The 17,666-nt window shown below is 37.3% G+C and overlaps 1 protein-coding gene across 1 annotated transcript in view; it reads left to right on the top strand.

Annotated features, from left to right (window-relative positions):
• The window catches only part of LOC113058419 (sortilin-related receptor-like), a 55,414-nt gene that overhangs the window by 27,157 nt on the left and 10,591 nt on the right, over window positions 1–17,666 (top strand). The window contains exons 10-41 of the mRNA XM_026226313.1: window positions 700–817; window positions 1,896–1,969; window positions 2,453–2,541; window positions 2,618–2,796; window positions 3,041–3,227; window positions 3,337–3,465; window positions 3,876–3,961; window positions 5,143–5,315; window positions 6,106–6,237; window positions 6,321–6,412; window positions 6,488–6,734; window positions 6,818–6,956; window positions 7,853–8,026; window positions 8,135–8,248; window positions 8,331–8,453; window positions 10,883–11,002; window positions 11,099–11,224; window positions 11,380–11,490; window positions 11,571–11,702; window positions 12,707–12,838; window positions 13,013–13,147; window positions 13,251–13,403; window positions 14,392–14,547; window positions 14,623–14,751; window positions 14,835–14,961; window positions 15,659–15,828; window positions 15,925–16,037; window positions 16,125–16,229; window positions 16,316–16,382; window positions 16,831–16,913; window positions 17,002–17,089; window positions 17,168–17,352. Of these exons, the coding sequence (XP_026082098.1) occupies window positions 700–817; window positions 1,896–1,969; window positions 2,453–2,541; window positions 2,618–2,796; window positions 3,041–3,227; window positions 3,337–3,465; window positions 3,876–3,961; window positions 5,143–5,315; window positions 6,106–6,237; window positions 6,321–6,412; window positions 6,488–6,734; window positions 6,818–6,956; window positions 7,853–8,026; window positions 8,135–8,248; window positions 8,331–8,453; window positions 10,883–11,002; window positions 11,099–11,224; window positions 11,380–11,490; window positions 11,571–11,702; window positions 12,707–12,838; window positions 13,013–13,147; window positions 13,251–13,403; window positions 14,392–14,547; window positions 14,623–14,751; window positions 14,835–14,961; window positions 15,659–15,828; window positions 15,925–16,037; window positions 16,125–16,229; window positions 16,316–16,382; window positions 16,831–16,913; window positions 17,002–17,089; window positions 17,168–17,352 (4,188 nt within the window). The remainder of the gene's footprint in view (window positions 1–699; window positions 818–1,895; window positions 1,970–2,452; window positions 2,542–2,617; window positions 2,797–3,040; window positions 3,228–3,336; window positions 3,466–3,875; window positions 3,962–5,142; window positions 5,316–6,105; window positions 6,238–6,320; window positions 6,413–6,487; window positions 6,735–6,817; window positions 6,957–7,852; window positions 8,027–8,134; window positions 8,249–8,330; window positions 8,454–10,882; window positions 11,003–11,098; window positions 11,225–11,379; window positions 11,491–11,570; window positions 11,703–12,706; window positions 12,839–13,012; window positions 13,148–13,250; window positions 13,404–14,391; window positions 14,548–14,622; window positions 14,752–14,834; window positions 14,962–15,658; window positions 15,829–15,924; window positions 16,038–16,124; window positions 16,230–16,315; window positions 16,383–16,830; window positions 16,914–17,001; window positions 17,090–17,167; window positions 17,353–17,666) is intronic.

Below are 17,666 nucleotides of genomic sequence, written 5' to 3'. Positions count from 1 at the left end.
AAAATGTAATTTTATTTTGTCTATACAATACATTGTATTATGTTGTCTAGTTTATTTATTTATTTATTTATTTATTTTGACTGATTAGAAACAATTTAATTCGAAATTACTAAAACTAAAATAAATTGTAATAATCATAAAATGTTAGTATATTTAACATGTTTTATTTTTAATTTTAAATACTGCAAATTATTTAAACATCGAAACACAATGTACAGTATAAAGAATGGATATTCATTTGAGATCTGCTAAAGATTACAGTTAAAAGCGTTTATAAATTCTTATAAAAATTATTTTTAGTGTTTTTAAAAAGAGCATTAGAGGATGGCAAAAGTGATCTCCAGCTTAAAATAGAGGAAATTAGTATTAACAATTAAATAACCAAGATTAAGTTATAAAAGTATACTTTTACTGTTAGCAGATAGCTGTTATGAGACCCATATATTGTGCTCCTCCCTACCATGAGTGTAGAATCTCCACTTTCTTTTTTGTATTCGTGTTGCCAAGCATGTGCTCATGAAGCAGTGCTTTCGTGTTTGCAAAAAAAGAGTGCTGAGTTTGCGATCGTGGGGAGGAAGTAAGGTTGTTTTTTTCGTGCTTCCATTGAACTGTTTGAACTGTTTCCATTGAACTGCTCTTTTTATCTGTATTATTACCATAGTCACAATGTCTTTCTTTCTTTCTCTCTCGGTCTCTCAGCTGGACAGTGGCTGTTCCCTGCACTTGGCCCAGCGGTGGAGTCAGCTGCTGAATATCCAGCTGCGCAGGATCCCTATTCTGTCTAAAGAGTCTGCACCTGGCCTCATCATGGCAACAGGTGGGCCACATGACCTGCTCTCTGCTCCTCTCATATGTGCGTGAGAGAGGAAATATGAGCACTTTAACTGCTTGTCCTGCATCTTCCTGTTTTTGTTGCTTTCTGTTAACCGAGTGCATGTAGTTCCCTTCAGAGAACACAGTACACACTGTAATGATAGGGAGCAAGTGCATGAGCCTGCCTTCTTGAGTTCACGGCTGGCGGAAAACATTGATTTTGCTCTCTTTGCAAGGTTTGGAAGACACTTCCTCCCTCTGGTATCCCTCTCTCTTTCTTCCAGCCACGGACAGGCCTTTAATTAAATGCTTATTAGATAATGTGCATGCATGAAGATGAGAGGCGCAGGAGGCTTGTGAAAATGTCTGGCCTATTCGGCTGCTATCACTTCGGCGCAGATGTGCTAATTATTTGTACTTCACCCACTGGCTAATTATCACATACAAACACACCCTCGCACTCATAGACTTAGCCAGCCGAGGGCAGCCACACCACCTCAACATTGTTCTTATTGCAAAACACGTGTTAAGTGCTGCATATCTCTTTTAAGGAGATGAATGTAAATGAAGTCATTACCACTCAGATTAATTAATGACAAGACCAGCTGCGGTGACGCGGCAACAAAACACATGACAGCAAAAAAAATTATTTCGGGGGGGGGGGAATAGAAGGTGACTGACAACATGCTTGTCTGGACTTCTTGTCATAGTGGTGAGACTAAAATGAGACAGGAACACTTTGTTTCTTGCTTTTTGCTGGGTTTCTTCCTCTTTGTGCTAATTTTCTGCTGTTTTGTCTCTTGCGGTCTGAATCTTGAGTAAGCTGACACATTATTATCGACAGAACAAATATGAAGTGGTCAGATAAGCTTGTGAATATCTCTCCTGTGGTTTACATCGTGAAACATAAATACCCCATTTCACCTTTTTAACACTGTACTATTGTCAGATGGTCATCTGATATCAGTTGTAATCGAGGCCTATGATACATGACACCCGATGCAGTGTAAATATTGACTTCCCTCTCTCTCTCTCTCTCTCTCTCTCTTTCTCACACACACTCTCTGTCTACTTCTGCACAGGATCTGTGGGAAAGAATCTGGCCAATAAGCCCAATGTGTATGTATCCAGCAGTGCAGGGGTCAGATGGAGAGAGGTGAGAACCTGTTGCATCTCTATGCAATTTTACCAAAGGTTATTTAGGTAAAATTTGGGTTTGCGTAGAACACAGAAATCAAGAAATTAATTCACATGTCTAAATCTTGACATTTTTTGTGCTTTTGTTTATTCTTTTTCTTTCGTTCAGTTAATGATTGTTTAATTTTTTCAGCTGTAATCATGAATTGGCTTTTTTTCTTTTGAACCAAAATAAAAAATCAGCTCTTTTTTTTAACATAAAGCATAATCATCATTTTGCTTGGGATTTATTTATTTATTTATAATTTTGGTGGGAAATTATATGTTAATCCAGAACCGGTTTCCCTTTACATACTAAATAAGAACTTTACCACTAGACAAAAAAAAAAAAAAAACGAATTATGCTGCTAGCCATTACAATAGCGCTTATTATATTACCTGTCTTTTATGAGAAGTGTAGTAGCATTTGCTGTTCCATGTAATGGATATGCATGTTCTTTAGGCCCTGGCTGGTCCTCATTTCTACACCTGGGGAGACCATGGAGGGATCCTGATGGCTATCGCGCAGGGTGGCTCCACCAAAACACTCAAGTCAGTAACCCTTTAAGGATCTAATGTCGCTATCAGGAGGTTACTGATAGCTGTGTCTTGTCTTTTGCTGGCTCAGGTTCAGTACTAATGAAGGGGAAACCTGGAAAGAGTTCCAGTTCTCAGAGCAGGAGGTATATGTGTACCAGCTGCTGACCGAACCGGGTGAAAAGAGCACCATCTTCACTATCTTCGGCTCTTACGCAGACCAGACACACAGCTGGCTCATTTTGCAGGTCAACGCTAGTGATGTGCTTGGTAAGAGAACAATGTGCTTTTAATTGGTGCACCACACAGAGCAAAATCCCTAGAAACCACCCTGAATACTCTAGAAACCAACTGGTGACACACTAGCAAGCACTTAGGACTCCAAAACAGCTCCCCTGAAGCATTCAGATGGCACTCTCTTAGGAGCCATCCCAAAATGCTTAGCAACTGTTTAGCAATGTCTTACCTGTCCGTTCTCTAGCTGCGCATCTGATGTTATGTGCGCTTACTGTAGGTGTGCCGTGCACGGAGGGCGACTATAAACGCTGGTCTCCTTCTGACGAGAGGGGAAATGACTGTCTGCTCGGCAGAGAGATGGTGTACAAGCGCCGCTCTCCTCATGCCACCTGCTTCAACGGCGAGGACTTTGACCGGCCTGTGTCTCTAACCAATTGCTCCTGCACTCGACAGGACTATGAGTGGTACGAGCCAAAACCCACTCTATCTATGTTTTTCTTATGTTGCCATTGTCTTCCCTTGAATACCAGTCATTTTCCAAAGCTTTATTGTGTCATCTTCGTGTGTTTGCAGTGACTATGGGTTTAAGCTGAGTGAGGATCTGTCTCTCGAGGTGTGCATGCCTGATCCTGAGTTTTCTGGAAACCTTTATGCCCCACCAGTACCCTGTCCAGTGGGCACCACTTACCGCCGCAGCAAAGGGTGAGAATGAGGTTATTGATCCTTCCAAAAACACTATTGATTGCATACACTACCATGTTTCAGAAAACTGAAATAGATATTTTGTGATTATTTTGCTCAATATAGTGCATCATTACTGCAGGTATCCATATTTTTTATTTATGTAGTGGTCATTCATTCAGTTTCCTACAGTTCATTTAATAGTAAAAGCATGTAAAACCAACATTCAGAATTAACATAACATAGAAGTAGCATATAAAAGTATTGGCATATAAAAAGCATATAAAAGCATAATATCAGCTATGTATTGGTTATTGGTCATTATTACAAATACATTATTACATATACAAAGTTCTTCAAGAAGAGAAGTTAACTGTGAAGTTTAGTAAGTGCTATCCACTGATGTTAAGGTGTGTCGTCTGACACTTTAGGTACAGGAAGGTTTCTGGAGACAGCTGCAGTGGGGGAGATGTTGAAGCTCGGCTGGATGGAGAAATGCTGCCTTGTCCTGTGGGAGGTACAGTAAGATCCTCCTCCTCAGCTTACACAATCATCTTCTCCCAGCTCACCACACAATCCTACGGGAAGCAACATGAAGTTGTGGAGTCAAAGTTCATAACACGGCCTCAAATTTAAATGTACTGTATATGTATCAAAAACGATAGTCAGGAAATTTACACGACCAAAAAAGTCCATTATATAAGATGAGATAGTTAATGACCATGCTGCGATGACATGATTGACTGATTCACTGACACCTGATGGAGATTTAACCTATACTGAATACAGTGATGTGGATGGGATTTGAAAATCAAATGAGGATTGTTGGAGTGTGATCAAAGCCCGTCTCCCCACCGAGCTGTTCTTAAAGGAACACTCCACCGTTTTTTGAAATAGGGCTTATTCACATTATTTCCTACATTTAGCTAGGTGGGCAAATGCATTTTTGTGTCAGTGCATGCATTGTTTTAGTTTGACTGGGTCGGCGTTAGCTTAGCTTAGCACAATGAATGGAATCCTTTGTTGCCAGCTAGCATGGCCTGAGTAAAAGTGATCAAAAAAATAAAAAAAACCCACCTAATTACTTCTTGTGGACTGCGTATTCACAACGAGTACAAATAGCGATCCAGATTAACACTAGGCGATTTCCTAGGCAGATATTGGCTTGGGACTATATTATGGGGAAGCTAACGCCGACCCAGTCAAACTAAAACAATGCATGCACTGACACAAAAATGCATTTGCCCACCTATCTAAATGTAGGAAATAATGTGAATAAGCCCTATTTCAAAAAACGGTGGAGTGTTCCTTTAAGAGCCGTCGCTGTCTAGACTGCTTCTTCTCTCTGGCATTGTGGCGCTCAGCCACTTGACTGCGCTTCAGTGGCCGTGTTGATTGCCGTGCCTCTCTGTCTAGAGGACGCTGGGAGTAAATAAGCAGCCCTTTCAGAAGCTGAGATCTGATCCAGCAGGAGAAGGAAGTGATGTGACTCTCAGCGGTGCCATCAGTTTTCTTTTAGGATTTGCACTGAAACAGAAAAAGGAACAATTCTCTTTTACTGTCAGTAGCTTTGAAATTAAATGCTTTCATTGGAGTGTTCAGATATAATATGTCATGTATTTCTCTAGATTATGAGAGTCTTTATTTCACCTCTTACTTATTGACTTATTACCCACTTTTTTTTTTTTTTTTTTTTAGAGAGTAATGAGTTTATCTTGTATTCGGTGAGGAGCTCCATCCACCGCTATGACCTGGCCTCAGGAACAGACCAGCCGCTTCCACTCTCAGGTCTAAACGACGCTGTGGCTCTGGATTTTGATTATGAGAAGAACTGTCTATACTGGGCTGATGTTTCACTGGACACCATACAGGTGAATAAACGTCCACTCACATTAAACTAGGGATCGGTACCATATGTACAGTGACATGAAAACGTATGTGAAAGCATTGAAATTGGTCTCATCAAAGTCACAAGTATGGAAAAACACAATGTGCTTGAGCTAACAACACACAAACAATTATAACATTTCATATCTCTAATAAACACATCCCCTTCAAAATTCACAGTGCTGCAGAAAATGTAAATTAATTTGATCTTCTTGCCGTTACATGGATGATGAGTTTCATGGGTTGTCCTTTTTTGTCCTGAATAAATCCAAATCCTACACATTCTTTGGTTTTCTAGAATATGCTGCTTATTTGAACCCTTTTTGTCCTTTATTGTGTCGGGTAAATTTGTGTATGTATTGTTGATGTTTATTAGTTCACATTAAAAATAATTGCTAAAGCTTCAGCAACTAATTATTTTAAACTAGTTATTAGTAACTTTGTTGTTTAGTTTGGTTTAATATTTGTTGTTCTATAAATACTATAGAATATATTGGATATTTTAGTCACCGTTCATTACAAAAATAATCAGCAGCTTTTTGCTATCAAAATATAAATATTGGTGCATCCCTACGTAATATATATAGCCACACTGATATATATATATATATATATATATATATATATATATATATATATATATATATATATATATATATATATATAAACTTATTCATATGATATATACTGATATATATATAAACTTTTTAAAAAAGTTAGTTTTTTTTATTTTTATTAATTTAATAAGTTTTTTTATCTACTTTTGTGTTGTAGAGATTGTGTTTAAATGGCAGCTCTGGACAGGAAGTGATTGTCCAAAAGGACCTACAAAACGTGGAGGCGCTCTCATTCGACCCCATCAGCCGGTTGCTTTATTGGGTGGATGCTGGTGCTCAGAAAATCGAGGTAATCGCAGCTTAAAACAACTACAGCAACATCAATTACAGGTGTTTGTTCCTGCATTCATCTTCACATTGTCTCTCTTCCAGGTGTCCAACTCTGATGGAGACTTGAGACGCACTCTGGTCAATTCTTCAGTGTTGGAGCAGCCTCGAGCCCTGACGACCATGCCACAGGAGAGGTAGCGTGTTCCCATAAATCAATCCGCATGCTCCCTTCACCCTAACCACTAAGTTGCATGTGCTGTCTTTTTTAGCTTGATGTTTTGGACAGACTGGGGCAATCACACAGCAGGCATCTACCGTAGCTGGATGGACGGCTCCAACATTGCCTGCATTGTGTCTGAGGCAGTTCACTGGCCCAACGGCATAACAACCGATGAGTCATGGCTGTACTGGACTGAAGCGTATGGAGACCGCATTGAAAGAGCAGACTTTAATGGAGGGCGCCGTACTGTGATAAAGGAGGGCCTGCCTCATCCTTATGCCATTGCTGTTTTCAAGGTAAGCCCAATATAATCACTTCTGGGAACGATGCAATTGATATTAAACTGTCTTTAATGATCATAAACCCTTTGTTGATGTAGAATGACCTGTACTGGGATGACTGGTCTAGATTGGGAATCTTCAAAGCACCTAAATCAGGCTCACCAGACGTTGAGATGCTTGTGGGCAGACTGACAGGAGTGATGGATCTCAAGATTTTCTACAAGGGAAAAAACAGAGGTCAGTCCTTGAGGAAAGACAGTCGCTCTGAAACATGGGAAATACACCTTTAAAGATCATGAGAGGGATAGTGGTGGCAGGGCTTTATTTATTGATTTAATTTAATGGCCAGTTGCCTTTGCTTTATGTAACAGTCCCACAAAATCTCACTTGTCAGCTCATAGCGTTTATGAATGCAAAATAAATGAATATTAGAAATTTTAGAAATTTCTAATTTTAGAATTATTATTATTATTATTATTATTAGTTGTTTCCTTGTTATCTTTGTAGTTCTTGCTTTTTATTGTAAGTTATTGGAGTTATTTTCATTAAAACTAAAAATATAAAAACTCTTTTAATACTTAAAATAAAATAAGCATCAACGGAAATACAATAAAATAAGTTAAAATAAAAACACTTAAACTTAATGTTTTTTATTTTAATTGTTGCTAGCTGCCAAGGCACCATAATTTTAATTTAGTTTAATTTGAAGTACTAAAATAATTCAAACTGAATTGAAACTAAAACTATATCCTAAAAAAAAAAAAAAAAAAAAAAAAATCACTAAACCTTTAACTAAATGAAAACACAAAATATAAAAATAAAATTCTAAATGTCAACAAACTATAATAGTACATCAGTGATACTAAAATAATACTGGTGTCATCAATATTTAGTCTGTTTAAACAAGAATAGAGAAATATACTTTGTATGTATTTTTTTTTTTGTGTGTGCAACTTTTAGGGATATTTTTCAGTAGTATTTCTAGGAGTAAACTATCATAAATGCTAACAGACAAGCAATAAAACCACAAAACTATCAATAATAATTTCATGGGCTCATCTTTATACAGTGGTCCCACTGGTTTACATGGGATACAGAAATATTCTTTTAAGTTTTTTTCTTCTCTCCTGTAGGTCAGAATGCTTGTGTGGATCAGCCGTGCAGTCTTCTGTGTCTTCCCCAGCCTGAAAACAAGCATCACTGTGTTTGCCCCGATGGAGTTTCCTCCACCATCCTACCCTCAGGAGAGCATCAGTGCCAGTGTCCCAGTGGATACCAGCTCCACAATTATACATGCATTAAAACAGGTCTGACAGACATAAAAGTGTCACATATCAATAGCTCCAAATACTGATTAAACATTTTTATGAAGTTGAAATGGATTTTTGCTTTTATTGACTCTTTCTGCCCATCAGAACACACCTGCCTGCCAAACCAGCACCGCTGTGCTAATGGGAAATGCATCAGCAGCATCTGGAAGTGTGACAGTGACAACGACTGCGGCGACATGAGCGATGAACAGGATTGCCGTGAGTCACGTCATATGCCCTGGCTCATATAAAACGAGAGAAATGTGTATGTTCTGTGCTTCATATCTGTCTCTCTCTGCAGCCACCACTTCCTGTGACTCTGTGATCCAGTTCCGTTGCGTGGCCTCGGGTTCCTGCATTCCACAGTCCTTCAAGTGTGACCATGAGGATGACTGTGGCGATAACAGCGACGAGGAGCATTGTGGTATGTGTTTGTATTTAGAGCTATATGTCAAATAGTCACTATACACTATCTGAGATGATTTTGTGGGTGATTTATAAAATTAAGCAGCATTGCAATATTTTAATTCGCTATTTAATTCATATTTGATATGATATATGTAAAAATTGATAGCCTGGATGCACTGTAAGTCACTTTGGATAAAAGTGTCTGCTAAATGCATTTTAATTTAATTTAATTTAATTTAATTTAATTTAATTTAATTTAATTTAATTTAATTTAATTTAATTTAATTTAATTTAAACTTTCCTAAAGAATAAATTACAGACCAGTTTAAAGACCATGCCCCATCTTGCCACTGCAAATAATAAAAAATAAAAATAAATCAATTTGGTGATGTTTTTTTTTATAGTTTTTCTGAATTATAAATATTCAGATTTAATTCACTTTTGGCCTTGGCAACTAACTGAAATAAGTTGAAATTGAAGAGCTAAATTGAATAAAGTGAGATAAAAAAATAAACCAAAAATGAATAGAAATATATTATTTTTGTACAATTATAAAAATTATTTAAAAGGTGAAAATGATAAAAGCACATGACAAAATTGATAAAACTAAATAAAATAAAAAATATAAAAGATAATTAAAAATATTAATAAATACAACAATAGTATATAGATAATCATCTGAATTATTAATGCTCTGAATTAAACTTAGTAGCAAGCAGGTTTCAATCAGTTAAAACTTTTTCTTTCCATGAAACAGTTCAGATCTGATCAAATGATTCATATTTGCACACTTTTTTTTATTAATGCTGTTTATATGTATAAAGTATTATAATGCTGTATATAAATACAATTTGTTAATGAATATTTTTTTCCTGTTAATTTATTGTAAACCGTGTTAAAACATGCTTTAATAATTTTTTTACAAGATTTACATTTTGCATTAAACCTTTCATCTGTTTAACTATGGGTCTTACTTGAATTGAAAAGTAATCACCTTTTTATTTAAGCTATCCACCTCTTTCTTGTCGTAAAAAAAAGGGACATTTGTAAATTCTCTGGCTTCCAGTCTAATCTGAATCCACTCTGCGTCAACTCTGTCAAGCTATTTTTAGCTGAACAAAACAGTTTACTGCTTGTTATTGAAAGATGATGTGTCTTATTATATTATTTTAATGTGTTGTCTTAATTAGTGGTTGACCTACAGTTGGTTGTTTAGTGATGACGTAAGAAGCACTGGGTCCAAGCCTCAATTCGCTTCACTTGAGAATACTACCTCAGCAGCGGTTTATGAACACTGTTTATTCAAATTAATAATTTAAGCTAAACGTTATATATTTGGCATTTTTCAAATATTGGTATCAGTCGATACGTTTTTCTGCTTGGCTGATGTGTTCTTTTATTTTGATAGCGTGTCAGACTTTTATTTTGAAGGCACTAATAACCTCAGCACCTTAGCACACAGTGCTCACACTATCACTCTTGTTTACTGTCGTTGTTAACAGTTCTGTCTAATACAGATAGAAGCCTGTCTAATAATCAGATAGAACGGTTAAACAAAAGGAATTAACAAGAATACAACGGGTATAATAACGATTGCTTTTATATTATTAGTAATAGAAAGCTAAACATTATATGCCGTCAGCATTAAGCAAAAAATGTACATAATTTAAACAAATCAGTGAATGGCTAATGAACTTTTAATTACACAAACCTTGCAATCTTAGATGAATTTAGCTGTGAGATCTTGTGAAGTGTGAATTTGTATCACACGTTCTCTGTGTGATGGTCGGTCCATGTGAATTGAATGCTTTAAACCTTTAACGTATGATTTCAAATTATGCTGCGCTTTATGTATTTGCCCACTGTCATATTCACGTCATTTTTTATGTGCGCTGTATGTAAAATGAGTGTTACCCTGGTTTTATTTGAAAAATATGATTCTGAATCCACACAAACTTCCCAGGATACTGAGTGCCTTGTTGGTTACAGTGTTTACTTAATTTTGTTAAAATATTTGTATTAATTAATTATTTATTTGTGAAAAATATTTTGTCATCTAAAGTATAAGTATGTTTATTTTACACATTAATTTTTTAATCCATTGTAAAATTATTTAAAATCTCTTAAATATGAATTTAAGACATTTTAAATTCATATTTAAAATGTCTTAAATATTCGCCCGCTTTCCAAGATATCGGTATCAGCATCGGCTGTCAAAAAAACCAATATCGGTCGACCACTAGAATTTATTATGAACACACTGGTTTTTAGTGCAAACAGTTTTACCGTGTACTGCACTTTGTTATTCTCCTCGTTATTTACCTGTAGCGGCTAATGAACCGGATGTTTCCCCCATAGGCTTACTTCTGCATTGAAGAAAATGTGGATATTCTGTTTGTAAACTAACATAAATGCAGTGCTTATATTGTATCTGCTTTCTATTAGTGTCTCACAAGTGTGGCCCAGGAGAGTTCACCTGTGCAAAAGGTGTGTGCATCCGGGACGCATGGCGCTGTGATGGGGACAACGACTGCAGGGACTGGTCAGACGAGACCAACTGTACTGGTGAGAGAAAAGAGACAAATTTAGAAGAAATACGCAGTGAAATACATCACATCTACATCCTCAATGTCTCTCTCTTCTTCGTTCTGTCACATAAAGTGGGTCACCACACGTGTGAGAGCAGTAGTTTCCAGTGTCAGACGGGTCACTGCATTCCTCAGCGCTGGGTGTGTGACGGAGATGACGACTGTCAGGATGGCTCAGACGAGGACCCTGCCCAGTGTGGTCAGTCTCAAACACTGCCTTACTCACCCTCATGCCAGTGTCAACCATTGGATTTTCTTTTTTTCTGTGGAAGACCAAATGCATCAGTATCAGTTCCTCTCATCATGTTGCTCACTCATGCATAATTTTGTGTAACTTTCGGTTTTGTCCTTCAGGTAGAGAGAAGTGCAACGGCCTCTTGTGTTCTAATGGCACCTGTCTGCCCGCTAGTGCTCACTGCAATGGTGTGGAGGACTGTCCAGGAGGCGCTGATGAGCAAAACTGCGGTATTGCTTTCTTAAATAAATGGTATTGTTTGCTGTGTTGCAATTAGAACTAGAGAAATAAAACGGATCTGTTTTTCCAGGTCCACTCTGTGCACACTATATGGAGTTTGTGTGCAGAAACCGAGAACAGTGTCTCTTCCAGTCTCTGGTGTGTGATGGTACCCGGCACTGCACCGATGGATCTGATGAGGACCCGACATATGCTGGCTGCTGTGAGTCCAAAAATTTGCCAAAAGGCCCATTATGTGTTTCTGACTAGGACTGTCCATGTAAATTAAGTGCAAATAATTATATTAATAAATACAAATATGTAGAAATAAATGTACAAATTTAATTATGACCATTTACCTGAATTTTAATTCCTTAAGATATTCCTTGAGAAATTATTTAATCTAATTTAAATATACTATTTACGAGTTTTGTTATATAATAATTTTTAGAAAGAATTCTCTTATTCTCACTAGTGCTGTATTTGTTTGATATTACAATTTCAAATAATTTTCTATTTTATTATATTATAAAATGTAATTAATTTCTGTGATGCAAAGCTAAATTTTCAGCAGCCATTACTCCAGTCTTCAGTGTCGCATAATTCTTCAGAAATCATTCTAATATGCCGATTTGCTGCTCAAAAAATATTTCTCATTATTATCAGTAAAGTTATTATTGTGAATGGATTTGCTGTCTAAGCATCGTGTGAAAACAGTGATAGATTTTATCAAGATACTTTAATGAAAAGAAAGTTCAAGTGTTTATTAGAAATAGAAATCTTTTGTAACATTTGAAACATCAACTTTCATGTTTGTTCAATTGAATATTTATTATTTTAGTATACATTTCTTATTTAGTTTCTCTTATTTAGCATTCATAAAAACTCTTACTGATAATAAAGAAATAGAAATGCAGTTTATGTATTATTACATTTCTGTGTTTTTTAAAATATTCGCCACTTTTTGCAGTGTATTGCTTCTTATTTCTCATATGCTGTCCTTGTCTGCTACAATATTGTATGTAATTCATAGTGTCATAATTTATTCATAATAGCTTCTCCGCGAAAATTGATATGCACTTACTTTCAACTTAATTTGATTGATTTATGGGCATATCGTGTAATTAATTTAATTAATTATCGTGATTGACAGTCCTAATTGTGGACCTTGGGTAGAGCACAAATGCAATGTTTTGTAATTTGATTAGTTCTTCTACACCTCCACAGCAACGAACCCTGAGTTTGAGAAAACATGTGATGGCTACAGCTTCCAGTGTTCCAATGGAATGTGTGTGTCCCTGGAGTGGAAGTGTGACGGCATGGACGACTGTGGCGACTACTCTGATGAGGCCAACTGTGGTGAGCGGGAGCTTAAACTTCTTTAGACAGAATTTTGCTTGTGCAAGACTATAGACTTTCAGTCAGAGCATTCAATTAATAAGGTCCAGTCCAGTCGTACTTGGGACAACTTTGAGGAAGTGGTGTTTATCTTGTTTTTGTGTTTACTAATGAGTTGCGTGCTTTCTGTTTCAGCGTCCCCGACCGATGAGCCAGGCTGCTCGCATTACTTTCAGTATGAGTGTAAGAACGGCCGTTGTGTGCCCGCCTGGTGGAAGTGTGATGGAGAAAATGACTGCGGTGACTGGTCTGATGAATCCCAATGCTCAGGTACACAAATCAGTCAAGAACACTGTGTTCTTGCCCAGTCAGAACCTATAAAGAAAATGCTCAGTGGTTTAATTAGAATGAATTCTGTTGTGTCTGTGATCAGGTGGCCGAGCTCCTCACACACCTGATCCAGGTCCAGCTACCTGTGCTCCTAATCGTTTCCGCTGTGGTTCTGGCGTGTGTATTGTGGACAGCTGGGTGTGCGATGGCTACGCTGATTGTCCTGATGGCAGCGATGAAGTGGGCTGTCCCACAGGTGCTTCCTCTTCTCTTTTCCTAGTCGATACTAGGGGTGTCAAACATATGGCTTGTGAAAGAGTCTCTTGCTCTCACTCTCTGTCTCTCTATATGTTTGTGTATACATGTTCTTTTGAACCTTTTATTATTCAAAGAATCCTGAAAAAAATATATAAAGTAGCCATTTGTAAAATTTAGCATCACAAAATATTATATAAAAATGTACATGTATATATTGATGATATAATTCTTTAGCTACAATTAAATAAACGTTTCTTGCATTAATAAATTAAGCTTAATCAAATTAAATTCTTATTTTTAATTATGTTTGGCATAGGGCTGCACAATATTGGGAAAAAATGACATTGCGATATTTTATTTTTCTGTGATATATATTGCGTTATGAAATCAGATGATGTTTGAAAACAGTGAGCGTGCTGCCGTGGCACTCTCTCTCTCTCTTTCGCGCTCTCTCGCGCACTCTCTCGCGCTCTCTCTCTCTCTCTCTCTCTCGCTCTCTCTCGCTCTCTCTCTCGCGCTCTCTCTCTGAATAACGGATCAACTATGACAGCCTACATCGCACATACTGCGATGTGACTATGTTGTGGATTCGTACATCGCAATATCGATATCGATAATATCATTTTCACAGTTTATGCAATTCACTTAATACTATTGAGTGTTATCACTTAATAATGATGACATTAAAAAAATACAAATAAAAAATAGAATTAAAATATTAATGAAATAAAAGAATGTCAGTTGTTTCCATACTACTTTTATGTATTTATTTATTTTTATAAAAAAAATAAAGTAAATTTTTAAATTGTTTCCAACCACACGTTTTATTTTAAATATATTTATTTATTATTATTTTTTTTTATTGTAATTAATATGTGAATTTCTTAACTGATTTCAGATCTCACCTCAATAAAAAAAAAAACCGAATATTAATGCTTTTTATACTTTATCATTTTGGTTTCTGCTGTTTCTGTCTCTCTTTCAAGTCAAAGGCTCAGTGACTCCAGTGGCAACTCTTCCTCCATCGGGCAGCTGTACTAAAGATCAGTTCCTGTGCCTGAAACCTCCAGTCTGTATTGCTGATTGGAAGCGCTGTGATGGACAGCCTCACTGCCAGGACGGGTCTGATGAGGACAACTGTCGTAAGTGCCTGTAAGACAACCATACACTGTCAAATCTCAAAACTGTCAATTTAAACAGAACTCCCTGTTTTCCAGCCACTCACGGTCCGTTGCTCTGTGTGGATGGGACTCTCTGTGCGGACGGCGAGGCCTGTGTGCTGAACAGCGAGAGGTGTGATGGCTTCATAGACTGTTCTGACCGGAGTGACGAGGACAACTGCACTGGTGAGACACCGAGGGGCGTTCATGGTCTATCTGCCGTTGAAATCTGACTCCTCTTGGTGATTCACCGTTTTTCCTTTTCTCAGTGGATTTGAGGGTCTACAAGATTCAGAATCTACAGTGGAGTGTCAACTTTTCTGGAGCTGTGACACTTACATGGTCAAGGCCCAAAAATATGTCTGCATCCTCCTGCTCTTTTGTCATCAACTATAGGTATTAATTCATGCTTTAAATTTATTAAAAATTGAGTTTTCTATGCTTTTTCAAGTGGCGGACAAATTGAACTGTGAAAAAAAAAAAAACAGACCACTTAGCTTTTATTTATTTATTTATTTATTTTGTTTTGGCTTGGTTTGGTTTTATTTTTTGTTGTGTTTATATTTAAATTAAATTTAAAGCTCTCTCAGGTGGCTTATTTTAAATAAGAAATAATAATAACAGACCTCTTTGTTTGCTCTTTGACCATTGTTCTTTATTTATTTATTTATTTTTTAACTTTTTCAGGCGATGGACCACTTCAGCTTTGTACCAAAAACCACAGACCAATTAACCTTTATTATTATTTTTTGTTTTGTTTTTATTGTTTTATTTTTGTTTGTTTGTTTTAAGTTTTATTTTTTTACTTTGAATTTAAAAAAGACCAATTAACCATTATTATTATTTACAAAAATAGAATACGACATAAAAAAAAAAAAATATATATATATATATATATATATATATATATGTAAAATTTAATTAAATGGGACATAGGAGGGCTGATGGCCTGGCAGCAAAACATTTAATTTGTTTTATAATTAATCTGCCATACTAGATTTATACTGTATATAAGGAACCCATGATCTACACACAACAGTAAATGTGTCAAGTCCACATGAGTCTGTAATGTAAAGCTGTATGTATTTTCCAGGCCGGTGGGTGACCAGCAGTGGACGTCCATAGACACACACAGCAATAAAAGCACTGCTGTTCTTACCGTGTTGAAGCCGGACACCACCTACCAGGTGAAAGTTTTGACTCAGTGTCTCAGCAAACAATACAAGACCAATGAAGTTCTCACACTACGCACACCAGAAGGATGTAAGTCTGTCTTAGCAGCACAGTCTCTAAAATGATTCATGGAACAACTCAGATTTATATGGAAGAGATATGCTGACGACTGTGTTTGTGTGGCAGTGCCGGACCCTCCGCAGAATCTGCAGCTGAGCTCTGACAACGCTGAGGACGGGACAGTACTGTGTTCCTGGAGCCCACCTGATAAAGCACATGGACTCATCAGGGAGTATATTGTGAGTGAAAAGCCTTGAGTACTTCATTTACTAGCATTTATCAACCCATACTTATATCTAACCAGCTCGTGTGTGTGTGTTGTGCAGGTGGAGTACAGTGAAGAGGACAGTGCGGAGTGGTATTCCCAACGTAGCACCAGCACTAATGCAGAAGTGCAGAACCTGCAGCCCAGCTCGCTTTACAGATTCAGGGTGAGACACCCTAAAAACCTGCATGAAGTTGCTTCACATATGCTTCTAGGGATCATAGCTTTTTCTAACCTTCTATTATTTGTCAGGTGGCTGCTGTCACAAGCAGAGGCTTGGGAAACTGGACCGATATTAAATCCATAATTCCTCAAAAAGGTATCAAAAATTATTTAAACGCAAAAGACACATTCACAGAGGAGCGCTAGCTCCCCCTGCTGGACACTTACTCTCAAGGATTTGATCTTACAGGATGGTTGAAACCTATTGAGTGTCATTTAAACTCCCTTAACAGCATAAATATAAAAAGATAATTTTGTATCTGCAATTTAATATCACTGGAAAAGTAATGTGGTATCATTAATAATAATGAGACAGGGCCTTCTCATAGTATAAGGCCATTCCGGCTTATAAAATTAGGCATTCTAAATAATGGATAGTAAGATTCAATAAAAAAAAATTAAAAAAAAGAATTTTAACATGTGATATGAAATGTGCATACACTACCATTCAGTTTGGGGTTGGTAAGATTTTTTTCTTGCTTCTGAAGAAACATTTATTATCAATGTTGTAAACAGTTTTCTTAATATTTGTGTGTGTCTTCCAGCTCTCTCTCCTCCTGCTGTTGAGATCACCAGCATCACAGAAGACTCCATGATTTTGTCCATCACCGGTGATTATAAAGTCCAGGTCAGTCGGTTTGCTTTTTTTCTGTGTGTGGGTTGCGTTTATGACCTCCTCCTAATTTAAATATAATACTGATCTCTCTCTGTGTCAGGTGAAGCACTATGTTGTCATCATTTCGTGGGTATTTGATGAACATGTGAAGGAGAGCTGGAATTTCACTGTTTCTGGGACATTGAAAGGTAAAACACTTCACAGTCATCAAACATCCGTCAGCATTTCTGGAGCTGTATTAAATGCGTGTGCTGTTTTCTGTACAGCCTCTAACCTGACAGCAGGGACGGTGTACGAGGTGGCGGTTTGGGCTCGCACGGATGATGGAGACAGTCCTACTGCTCTGATACGCGAGCAGACCAAAGGCACCAGACCTGCCCAGCCGTCACTGAAGGCCCTGGCGCTCAACCAGACCGCTGTAGAGTGCAGCTGGACCGGCCCTCAAGCTGAGGTGAGACTAAAGGCCCATTCAAACACAGGTTATATACCGTATTTTCTGGTCTATAAGTCACACTTTTGTTCATAGTTTAGCTGGTCCTGGGAGTTATTGTCAGGTGCGACTTATTTATCCAAATTAATTTGACATGAACCAAGAGAAATTAACCAAGAGAAAACATTACCGTCTACAGCCGCGAGAGGGCGCTCTATGCTTCTCAGTGCTCCTGTAGTCTACACTGAAGACATAGTGCGCCCTCTCGCGGCTGTAGACGGTAATGTTTTCTCTTGGTTCTTGGTTCTAAATAAATGTGGCTTATAGTCCAGTGC

This window comes from Carassius auratus, chromosome 40, assembly GCF_003368295.1.
Source record: "Carassius auratus strain Wakin chromosome 40, ASM336829v1, whole genome shotgun sequence".
Taxonomy (NCBI): domain Eukaryota; kingdom Metazoa; phylum Chordata; class Actinopteri; order Cypriniformes; family Cyprinidae; genus Carassius; species Carassius auratus.
The sequence above is the reverse complement of the archived record's forward strand: the minus strand, read 5'-3'. Positions and strand labels throughout refer to the sequence as shown.